At 36.6% G+C, this 12,815-nt stretch overlaps 1 protein-coding gene across 1 annotated transcript; it reads left to right on the top strand.

Annotated features, from left to right (window-relative positions):
• Positions 1 to 45: 45 nt before the first annotated feature.
• On the top strand, positions 46 to 11,519 carry LOC138304779 (superoxide dismutase [Mn], mitochondrial-like). Its single transcript, XM_069245055.1, has 4 exons — positions 46 to 124; positions 2,248 to 2,447; positions 4,118 to 4,414; positions 10,301 to 11,519. Exons 1-4 carry the CDS (start codon positions 54 to 56, stop codon positions 10,450 to 10,452), a joined length of 720 nt encoding a protein of 239 aa, XP_069101156.1. The 5' UTR covers positions 46 to 53; the 3' UTR covers positions 10,453 to 11,519.
• Positions 11,520 to 12,815: the final 1,296 nt, after the last annotated feature.

The raw sequence follows: 12,815 nt of genomic DNA, 5'->3' as shown, positions 1-12,815 counted from the left end.
AAATCTATATTTTTATTTTTGTTCTGTTCGTTTCTTTTCTATAATCAAAGTCAATGTCAAGGTCATATTTTCATAACGGGGCCTACGGAACCATGCTGTCTGCTACTACAACTGTTTTGAAAAGGTGTTATTTCCAAACGTTTTCTTGTCATGTAAATCAAAGCAATGCTTATTGTTGATGTGTTGTCAGGTTATACGTTTCTCGTCTAATTGGAAGGCTCCATTTCTGACAAACCGCTTAAAACAAAAGTCTTATGTGAAGGACACTTGAATGACTTGCATGTTGCATTATAAAAAAAGTTGTTAATTAGTCATAATACGAAGTGTTTTGCATACAATGTACGTTATCGAAAATTTATTTATTCCTTACCAAGATGTCTAGACTGGCTAGATCATTTGAAGGTGATTGCCATCAATCATCCACAGCATAATTCATCATCAAGTTTTTGAAAAATACAATAACCTACCCCTACTAGATCTAGACTCTATATGAATTTTTTTTCCAAAACCAGAAGCAGACTCCTATGGTTTAAAGCTCATATTTAATATAACTTTGCCTACCTTAACCCTCGGCAGAATATCTGATATATTTCTGTGCGATTATTTTCTTTCTCTTAAAACAAGTTATCATATCTCTGATGTACTCCCATAACATGAGAGTTGACTAGTCAGCCGTTTTTTTTATCGGACATTATTTTGCTGACTGTCAATGTTCCAAAAGTGTCTCGTCGTGCTATACCTCTAACATTGTTGGAGTAATCTCAGATGCAACTTCGCTAGCCATGGGTATTAGCCGATTCTCTTTCTATTACTCTTGGCATATCTTGGTTCAGAACGGCTGTTACTGCACTGCACCACCTGCTGGATCACCGCAGTTGCGCCACTTCCATTTATGTAATAAGCAACCAATTAAAAAGCTTGTATCATTGTTGTATGGTTGAAAAAATGGCAGCGCCCTATGAAACGTGTGTTGTTTGCGACAGATTCAAAATATCAAAGATTAACAAGTGTGTGAGTCATTTGCTTATTAGTTAGTTCAGACACCAGTTTTTGTATTTCATGCAGAAGTTTTGCAATGTCCAATTTTGTAACAAGATCACAGTATATATTTTAATTGTTTAATTTGTGAAACATAAACCATGCACTATCTGTTTTGAGAGCAACGTCTCCACGATGTTCATTTAGCAGGTATAAAACATGTAATTGATTAAATAGATAGTAATATAACTTCGCTAGGAGTTGATGTTGACAGGCATGACATGCCTGATGCCTCATTATACAAATGTAGGTCACTATACTATCGCTTCAGTTCAGTTTTGTTGACATATCAAAGCTGCGTTTTCATTGGTCGTCTGAACCTAGCTGCATCCAATCAATTTGAAAGCAAAAACACCTGTTCTGAAGTGAGATATGCCAAGGGTAGTAGGAAGAAAATTGGACTTCATACCCTTGGCTTGCGAAGTTGTGTCAGATGTAGCCGGAGATATTCTGGCACTGACACCAGACTTAGACATTATGACAGCTAGATGTCTGGTGTAGGGTCAGAGCGCAGTGCTTTATCAAAAGGTGGAACTTGCCGACACTGTTTGTTATCGGGCCAGGTCATCTCCGTTTTAGACTGCTTACAAAACATTACCACCGAGAAGTGTCACTTAACTTGGTCTTTTCAACAAATGAATAATTTATCTACCCAAAGCAATTCATTTTATCATGCATGCACGTTACATTATGTCAATACAGTAGTTTCCTTTACGCAACATTGAACTTTAAATCTTCCTCCTCATCGTTGCCATTTTCTCATAGTATGCAATTCGCCCCTAATCTCGACGGATTGTTTTTTTGGATAGATAAATAATTCATTTGTTGAAAAGGCCAAGGTAAGTGGGGCTTCTCGAAGGTCAGTCTGAATTGGAGATGACCTGACCCGATACCAAATCGTGTCCACGAGTTCCACCTTTTGATATAGCCCTACACCTGACATCTATCCATCGATCATTATGTCTAAGTCTGGTGTCAGGGCCAGAGTATCTCGGGCTAATCTCAGATGATGCAGATATTCCGTAAAAGATATTGGAAAACAGTGGTGAAAAAATATCTTAAAAAAATGAATATTTGAAATACGGATTTCCAGATTCCTACAAAGAATGAGAAACTTAATTTTGTGAAGTAACAATACACCAATTCCTGATTACAATAAATCTCCTAGCCATGGTTTCAATTCAAACCATTCAATTCATTTTTTTTCAGTATTCCTAAAAGTGTTGGAGCTTTTGGGGCTTTGGCAAGTCGTCTGAAACATACTTTACCAGACCTTCCCTATGACTACAATGCATTGGAACCTTATATTTCTGCAGACATCATGCAACTCCACCACTCAAAGCATCATGCTGCATATGTTAACAATCTAAACATTGCTGAGGAGAAACTAGCTGAAGCAACAGAGACAAGTATGTTTTGAGACACATATATATGTATGCCTTATTCAAAACCCAATTATATTATAATAAGCAACTACTAAGTATGTTAATAAACAACAAAATATTTTATTCTCATTTTATTGCTATCTCTAACATTGTTTGAATAATTTAGATGGACACAAAAAGAAAAGGACATTAAAAAAAGTAATGTTTCCAGTAACCATACCGACTCTATAAAATCAGTGTCTGCTCCAAAACTTTAAATCAGTTTTGGCTTAAAGCAAACAAATAACAACCTTAACTTTTTTTTTGCAATTAAATGAGGAATTTGGGTACAAATTCTGTAAATTTAAGACACCAGTAATACCATGGGAATCAAATCTATGGCTAATATAATGTTGAATAATGTCCTTTTCAGTATTTTACAGCAAGAAACTGGGATGAAAAGAAAAAATATATATATATATATATAAAAAAGAAGAAAACAAATCCCTACCTACCAACCTTTCATTTTTAAAGGGTGTTACCAGAAACAAGCATATTTATTTTTATTCGGCCCGAAGAAAATGATGTGGACATACATTAATGACAATTTGTGAATTCCTTTGAGACTTGTGCACTTTGATGCAATACTATCATACTATTAAAAAGACTGGCTACACTTTATTTTATTGTGAAAACCCCAATTGCATATACAGTGTAACTTCCCGAAACTGAACCTTCTCAAAACCGATCACCTCTAGAAACCGAATACGGATGTCATGTACGGCATGAATTCCTCTTTATTAATAGTAAATAAAACTTCCCAAAACTGATCCCTCCCAATTCTGAATACCGGACCGATTTTGAGATCGGAATAGTCAAATGTAACTAAAATTCACTTTTGAAAACTTGCTTTACCTGATCGACACTGATAGCTTGCATTGATGTGTGATCAACCGACCTTGAAATACACACGTTCCTATATAATGTCCATAGTTGTCGCATGCCATCTCCTGGGGCATGTATACAGGTGTGAGAGGTATATGTAGACGGTGATTATACCAGAGATGGTGATGCAATTATTGAATGTCCATTGTATAGATATTTAACGAAGGTCTACCACATGCACTGGCGGTTTGTTTACTGTAGGAAAACAAGCAGAGCTAGTAAAGAGAAAGTTTTGTATTCAATTTTGAGAGCAAAGAAGCCGAAGCCATGTATTGTTTTCGAAAATAACCATGTCATATTATGACCAGCATTGACTGATCATTGTGTAATTAGACCATATTAAATGTGATTCTTGATGTAACGGTAAGCGATCACCCGTATGTAGGTTAGTGCAGACGGCAACATTCACGCAAGTATATATAACTACCTTTATTTGCGGTAACAAAGTCAAGATTATGTTAATCCTTTCCTTTTTTCTCTCTTTTGTGATAATATTCACAATAACAGTAATATTGGTTGGCATAACGAACACAAGGCATACAGGCATTACGGTATAGTATAGAAAACAACCTCCGATCAATTAAATCCAGATCATAATGATCAATATTTGGTTCACTTCTCTAAACCGAACCCTAGATCTAAACCGGACAAAATTCCATGCCCCAACCATGTTCGGTTTGGGGAAGTTCTACTGTATGTACACGATTTATCACTGATCCATGCTGTGGACAAAAAGAGCTTTGATATTTATGTTATTTCTTCTAATGCAGAAAACATTAATCAAGTGATCCAGTTACAGCCAGCCCTCAAGTTTAACGGTGGTGGTCACATCAACCACTCCATTTTCTGGGAGGTTCTTAGCCCCAACGGAGGAGGGGAACCGTCAGGGGATCTCCTCGAAGTTATCAATAGGGATTTTGGCTCGTTTGAAGCCATGAAGACAGAGCTGAGCAGTGCCTCTACTGCTGTCCAGGGATCTGGATGGGGATGGCTAGGATTCAATCCTGTCAGTAAAAGACTTAGAATAGCAGCTTGTGCTAACCAGGACCCACTTCAACCAACCACAGGTAGTATTATCATCTTCCTTAGATCATAACAGTTATAGTCTATTAGTACTTATAGCATAATAGGATTGTTTTGTGTAGGTCTGGATATGGGTTGTTTCATAGATTTTAATGTATATATAATTATATACTGGTAGGCTTAAACATATGTTCTTCTTCATCTACAAGATTTTCTAGAAAAATCATGGGTTATTGATAGGCTGTATCATATTGATATTAGAGATGTGTCATCATTGTATGCCAGAAATCCCTCAATGGATCTTGTGTTAGCTGAATAGGTTAAAATAACTTTGCCAAAATTAACCTGGTTTAATTCAGTTGATAAGCTAGTGCGAATACCAGCTTCTGACGGCCTGGGCTTCCTTCAGACTGAACTTACCACAGCCACAGGTAACTATGACCTTGGAATTTGAATTGCCAATGTCATGTGATGTGGGATGACCCTGAAAACAAAATTATTAATTTCAATATGTATGGAACACCCAACTCCTGATTTCACCTGAAAATATAATAAGCCACCAAGTAATCAGTTTCATTACATTTAGTTTGTGAACCTGTTTCGATGTTGAAGAAGTTGGGATGTGGGTGTGCCATACACTAACACCATAACACTCTCTTAGATTCTTAGATTATATCCTAAATATGGAATTATCACTTAACATGGAAGACTACTAGCTCTGTAAGTGCTAGTAAAAATCAGAAGCTTTCCATATTCCACATATAAGTGAATGGCAATGGAGGTGGCTGATATAGGCTTTGTCTGATGCCAAATCCTGATGCAAATGCAGTGGAATTTGTTGAAATGAAATGAAAATACCTTAGGGGTATTGAATATAGAAATATAATACTGCTCTCCTGCTGGAGTATAAACTAACCTGACTAATGAGTAAATACTGCTACATGTAAATATTACCAGGTAAATGTGCTACATGTCAGTATTCATTCATTGGATCAGTCTGCTACTTTAAGTACTAGTCCAATGCACGCGACTACGGCCGGACTAGTGCCAATTGTAATGAATTAGTATGATTGGACTCGAGCTCCCACCCAATTAAAATCAATATAAAATACTATATTTACTAGAGCGGTGGTTAATTGCATTTTTCAACACATTTTGAGTGCATTCTGTATGCGATTATTTCAGTCCGGATGCATCATTTTGTGAGAATTTGCATTCACAAACATATCTAGACTACAATTTGGGTAAACAAATCATAAACTGATGATGACTGAGTGCTGAAGCAAAAGCTATATATTTAATTTGGACTAGTGAGTAAATAGTTGGGCTAGTAAAATTATGGGGTTTTCTAGTCCAAATGACTAGCAGGGAAAAAATTATCATAACAGACTATTGGATTGCCATTTTTGAAACTTGGAAATATTGAAAGGGGGATCGAGGGAGCACACAAGGACATCTGTGATCAAATATAGAAATTATCTTTGGTTGGTCATGTAAGACCGCAAACACCTTTGCATGGATTTATGGAAGACTTGCTGCATCATCCATTGGTTTGAACTTAAATAGTGTGAAGTATTCACTAGTAAAACACATTTTAACATTGAAAAATATTATGAACCGAAAGAGGTACTGTATTGAAAGTGTATTACTTTGGTAGTATAAGTTATATCATACTTGATATTATATATACTTATATGTCTGATTATGATACTTGAAACAACTGGATAGGTTTTTGAAATTTTGATATCTGAAATAGAAGAGTTGAAGGGAATTATAAATTCTTGGGTATTGGAATTATAAGTGAATTATCTGGTAATTTTCTTTACATTTACTTAAATTCCTTGTTTTTAACATACGTAAATATTGCCATCAATATTTGGGTATTGAGTTTTGGTATGATTGCTACAGCTGCCATCTTGAGAAAACTCATTTTAAATTTCTTCTCCACTTGAGTTCCACTAGTTACCTGTTACCTCTTCGTAGACACCGTAGTTAGTTTGTTCCAGCTAGTTGTGGCACGTTTACACCGTAGTTAGTTTGTTCCAGCTAGTTGTGGCACGTTTACACCGTAGTTAGTTGTTCCAGCTAGTTGTGGCACATTTACACAGTAGTTAGTTGGTTCCAGCTAGTTGTTGCACGTTTACACCGTAGTTGGTTGGTTCCAGCTAGTTGTGGCACGTTTACACCGTAGTTAGTTGGTTCCAGCTAGTTGTGGCACTTTACACCGTAGTTAGTTGGTTCCAGCTAGTTGTGGCACGTTTACACGGTAGTTAGTTGTTCCAGCAAGTTGTGGCACTTTACACGGTAGTTAGTTGTTCCAGCTAGTTGTGGCACGTTTACACCGTAGTTAGTTGGTTCCAGCTAGTTGTGGCACTTTACCCCGTAGTTAGTTGGTTCCAGCTAGTTGTGGCACGTTTACACCGTAGTTAGTTGGTTCCAGCTAGTTGTGGCACGTTTCCACAGTTCCAACAGTGAGATTTACCAACAACTTTTTTTTAAAAACAATTTTGTTACTTGAAATACACATATTATATATTTGACCCTGGTATGGACATAACAGAATGGCAAGCATTGAAGTGTTGTTATTTTTCGGCCTCGAAAAATGTTGCCATGGCAGTTATGATAGCCATTTTGTAACATGATTTTGAATTCAGTTTTCAAATTTCCACTATGAGAATACATTTCTATTTCAAACTTCTCAATTTTTTCTGGCTGGTCTCCAAAATGGCTGCCATTTTCAAAACCATTTTGAATGTCTTTCAGTTTTATCATAACTCTGTAGAGATTCAGTTCAGCTTTGAGTGATCTGATTCAGACATATCGATCTTCATAATTTCCCAAAAGTCTTTCATAAAATCAATATCAATAGCCAGTAAGCTTCATATAAATGACATTTTGTTGCAAGGTTGTCAAATGACTAATAACATCCATGTTCAGCATTCAATCAACAGTCTTTTCTTCTAGGAATCTTTTTTGAAGTTTTGGGTACACTTGAATGAAAATTGGTGTTCATGTAAGTTGTGCATAATGCATTTTGGGACCAATAGATTTGACAAGATGGCAGGCAGCCATGTCTTGGTTGTTTTTAGCCAACCATTATCAGTTGATGGGCTATTCAAATTGTTTTTCGACCGTGGTCCATACTTTCGTCCGTCCATCAATTCTTGTTATCGCTATTTCTCAGAAAGTATTTAAAGATGCTCCACCGCTGACAAATGGTATTTTTTCACTTTCAAAAACAGGAGCAGACAATTTTGTATTTTTCTTCAGTTACAAAAGTTACTTATTTTACACCATTACCACCATTGAAAAGTTTGAGCTTCTAATTTTACTTCAAGTTAAAAATATGAAAAACAATTAATTGCATCCCGAAAAAATTCCGTGGCACTATATCTTATATAGAATGAAGTAATGATTGCGCATGCACCAAAGGCGAAATAGATTATTCTATGTTATTTTTTTGTGTTAATTAGGCATATATATACACGATTCAACACAAATTATTGTTCAAATGATGAATATCATTAATGCTCTGTCGGCGGTGGAGCATCTTTAAGGGATCATTCTCAAATTTTATGTGTAGATTCCACTAGGGCCCTAGTTGTACATATTGACTTTTGGGACCAATCGATCAACAAAATGGGTGTTTGGCAGCCCTCTTGGATTTTGATAGTTAAAGTTTGTTATCGCTATTTCTCAGAAAGTACGGAAGGGATCGTTGTTAAATTTCATATGTAGGTTACCTTAGGGACTAAGTTGTGCCTATTTCGTTTTGGGACTGATCGATAAACAAGATGGCCACCAGACAGCCATCTTGAACTTGATAGTTAAAGTTTGCTATTGCTATTTGTCAGAAAGTACTGAAGAGATCAGTCTCAAATTTTATATGTAGGTTCCCCTAGAACCTTAGTTGTGTATATTGTGTTTTGGGACAGATTGATCAACAAGAAGCATGCAAGGCAGCCATCTTTGAATTTGATAGTTAAAGTTTGTTATTGCTATTTCTCAGAAAGTAGCAAAGGAATCATTCTCATATTTCACATGTAGGTTCCCCTAGGGCCTTAGTTGTGCATGTTGCGATTTTAGACCGATCGGTCTACAAGATGGCTGCCAGGCAGCCATCTTCAATTTTGATATAAAGTTTGTTATCGCTATTTCTCAGAAACTACTGAAGGGATTTTATATATAGGTTCCCCTAGGGCTTAAGTTGTGCATATTTCATTTTGTGACCGATTGATCAATAAGATAGGTGGCCGGCCGCCATCTTTGATTTTAATAGTAGAAGTTTGTTACCACTATTTCTCAGAAATTACTGAAGAGATCTGTCTCAAATTTCACATGTAGGTTCCCCTAGGGGTCTATTTGTGCAGAGAAAAGATACCTCTTTCCATTGTCAGACATGGATCATTCTTTGGTGGATGGCAATATCCCTCTAGGATCGCTTGTTACAAATGAAGTTTGAAAAGTTCAGTCATAGATCATTCTTTGGTGGACGGCGATCTGGGATCTCTTGTTATTAGCTCCACCTTTAGCATCCATTTATAACAAAACATCAACATTATGAGAAATTTAGATGGGTACATGTGTATTTCATTAAAGCATGCATCCTAAACATTTAAGCCTTGATCAAGCACTAAAATATACCATATATGTATATGTCTTGTGTTCTTTTGCTTATTTAGAAAGAATCTGCAATCTTTTGTGTTTGTGTTTTGAGATACCCATGTACAGTATTTACATAAATATTCCAACCTAATCTGATGTAGTTTTTATGACAAGTCAAATAAGCATTCTGTGACCTCAGTACTCCAAGGATTTTCATTATTTATCTCTTCACTTCTGTACAATCTTCTGACAAAATGATTTCAAATATTTTACTACAATTTCTTTACCTCTAATATCATTTGATGTTGTAGTAAGAATCACATGCGCGTTTGCTGAAATATCATACATTTAGAATACATGTACCATAAACTTTCTTCACTTCTATCCTGTCACAAAATGATCTGCTGGTTTGCAGTACATGCAATCTACTGTCAAAAAGATCTTTAGCATTACATACACCCTTATCATGTTATGAATGTCTCCTGATGAAATAAAGGCTTTTGACTGCTGCTATCTAGGCTATCATAAAGAGGTACCATGCGATAGAAAATATTGGAGTAAGGAGTGTGTCGTCTTGTTAACATCCAATCTATGTTTTACCAGTGCTATACTGATGTGCTTTCCTTTGTGTCATTTTCTATGACAGTTCATCATTCTGTGTGCCTACTGATATGAATGAGTCTGAATGAAGATAGAATTACCTGTACATTGATTCTAATAACCAATGACTTGCATTTTTTTTCTGGGTTCAACTAGGGAAAGAAAACTAATCTGGCTAGTTCTTGGTAATATGATTGTAGTTAATTTTGCTGATTTCTTTCACTCAGGTTATTTATGACAATTTTCACCTATTCACTTGAGAGAATAAGGTATTTCAGTTTTATTCCAAATTGTAAATTTTCCTTTACAAAACTCAGGAGTAATGTACTTTTTAACTATTATTTAAATATTTCCCTTGAAAGCAATGAGTGTATTGCTTTTTAAGCATGCATGATCAGTGTGAAAAATATATGAAGACTCATTAATTGTTATAAAATGCTTTCATTCTGTTTGAAGAATTCTATTTGATGAAAAATATTTATCATCCAGTTTAAATAAAACTTCTTTTTATAAAATGAATTTGACGTTTTGAAAATCTTCATTTTCATGGTATCTAAATCGGATTTCATGGATACAGAAATCAAATTTCGGTGGACAGTTTGGCTACCACATACTTGATTTTAGTGTATGTGTATGATACATGTATGCATTTCTGTGCTAAGGTCACTTCAGCTATAACTTGACAACTACTGTTGATGGAGTAAATGTTATTTCTGTTTGTATAGGGCTGGTTCCTCTGTTTGGTATTGATGTTTGGGAGCATGCCTACTACCTACAGTATAAAAATGTCCGCCCCGACTACGTCAATGCCATTTGGAATGTTGTCAACTGGGATTGTGTTTCACAGAAATTACATGATGCCATGATGGATTGCTGAGTATATGTGACAGAACATTGAAAATTGTGTGAACCCTGTAAAAGTGCTTTAATATGGAAAATCCATTTGATGTCATCACCACAGGTGCTTTGCACCATCCACATCTTTAATCCATGTAGAGAATCACTAACCCTTAATGAGGAATTTTCCAAGCTCCTGTGGTCATGGATTTTCTGGTATATTAACTGTTTAGGAATATTGGTGCATGTTTGATGGTGATACATATAATGGAATATCAACAGACATTTAGCATTATCTATGAATTCAAACTGCAGAATTAATCAAGGATTTTTTATGTTGTTTTGCAACCATTATAAAAGTCACTCACCGAATTACAATGCAAATTTTGATGTAAAGTTTCTGAAAGTCTGAAACACCATATATAATAAAGAACCAGTTAGAAAAGCTAATCGCTACAACACTGTATAAATCATACAAAATTCTAATAAAAAAAATTTGTTTTATTTTATTTTCCTCCCTCAGATTTGTTCAGAAAATGTTTACACTAGTAACACTACATACCAATAATTAAAGAATGTAAAGAAGCATACATTGTTGGTAATCCATGAAATCGGCCTACACTGGGTTGTGGTTCGAGTGTAGTGGAGTTTAGACACTGGATTCCGAATATGATATGTAAAGCATTGTTTATTTTTATACACCATTTTTTTGTGAATGAACATTTGAAGTTCAAGTATTACGTTTTATGATTTCATCAAAAATTTGGTGGAAAAGAAATTATTGAATAAGGATGAAAAAAGAAAGAAATTGGGCTTCAACTAAGGGACTCTTTGACTCATTATAAATGAGTGAAATTGTAAATCATGCATATTAATTAAAATTTGATTTTAATTATAACCATTTATCTTAGCTTTGCAGTTCCTTTCATCGTCCAATTACATTTATTCTTGTCTGAAGATTAGCAATATATGTAGTCAATCTTGGGTGTACATTTATTTGTTGGTTGTATTTGATAATTTCATTCTGGTGGTAATCACAGAACTAAAATGATTAATTGTTTAAGATGATATTGAATTCGTAATAAACAGTTGATGTAAAGACGAAAATATGCCTTCCATTTTTAGCTCACCTGGCCCGAAGGGCCGGTGAGCTTATGTCATGTCGCGGCGTCCGTCGTCCGTCGTCCGTCCGTCCGTCCGTCCGTCAACATTTCCTATAAATCGCTACTTGTCCTAGAGTTCTGCATGGATTGTAACCAAAATCAGCCACAAACATCCTTGGGGGAAGGGGAACAGTACTTGTATAAATTTTGGCTCTGATCCCCAGGGGCAGGAGGGGCGGGGCCCAATAGGGGAAATAGAGGTAAATCCTTTAAATCGCTACTTGTCCTAGAGTTTGGCATGGAATGTAACCAAAATCAGCCACAAACATCCTTGGGGGAAGGGGAACAGAACTTGTATAAATTTTGGCTCTGATCCCCCGGGGGCAGGAGGGGCGGGGCCCAATAGGGGAAATAGAGGTAAATCCTTTAAATCGCTACTTGTCGTAGAGTTCTGAATGAAATGTAACCAAAATCAGCCACAAACATCCTTGGGGGAAGGGGAACAGTACTTGTATAAATTTTGGCTCTGACCCCCCAGGGGCAGGAGGGGCGGGGCCCAATAGGGGAAATAGAGGTAAATCCTTTAAATCGCTACTAGTCATAGAGTTGTGAATGGAATGTACCCAAATTTGGCCACAAACATCCTTGGGGGAAGGGGAACAGAACTTGTATAAATTTTGGCTCTGGCCCCCCGGGGGCAGGAGGGGCGGGGCCCAATAGGGGAAATAGAGGTAAATCCTTTAAATCGCTACTTGTCGTAGAGTTCTGAATGAAATGTAACCAAATTTGGCCACAAACATCCTTGGGGGAAGGGGAACAGAACTTGTATAAATTTTGGCTCTGATCCCCCAGGGGCAGGAGGGGCGGGGCCCAATAGGGGAAATAGAGGTAAATCCTTTAAATCGCTACTAGTCATAGAGTCCTGCATGGATTGTAACCAAATTTGGCCACAAACATCCTAGGGGGAAGGGGAACAGAACTTGTATAAATTTTGGCTCTGCCCCCCGGGGGCAGGAGGGGCGGGGCCCAATAGGGGAAATAGAGGTAAATCCTTTAAATCGCTACTAGTCATAGAGTTCTGCAGGGATTGGAACCAAATTTGGCCACAAACATCCTTGGGGGAAGGGGAACAGAACTTGTATAAATTTTGGCTCTGGCCCCCCGGGGGCTGGAGCGGCGGAGCCTAATAGGGGAAATAGAGGTAAATCCTTTAAATCGCTACTAGTCACAGAGTTCCGCATGGAATGTAACCAAATTTGGCCAGAGATATCCTTGGGAGAATAAGAATTGAGTATGTATA

Source organism: Argopecten irradians, chromosome 1, assembly GCF_041381155.1.
Source record: "Argopecten irradians isolate NY chromosome 1, Ai_NY, whole genome shotgun sequence".
Lineage (NCBI taxonomy): Eukaryota > Metazoa > Mollusca > Bivalvia > Pectinida > Pectinidae > Argopecten > Argopecten irradians.
The sequence above is the reverse complement of the archived record's forward strand: the minus strand, read 5'-3'. Positions and strand labels throughout refer to the sequence as shown.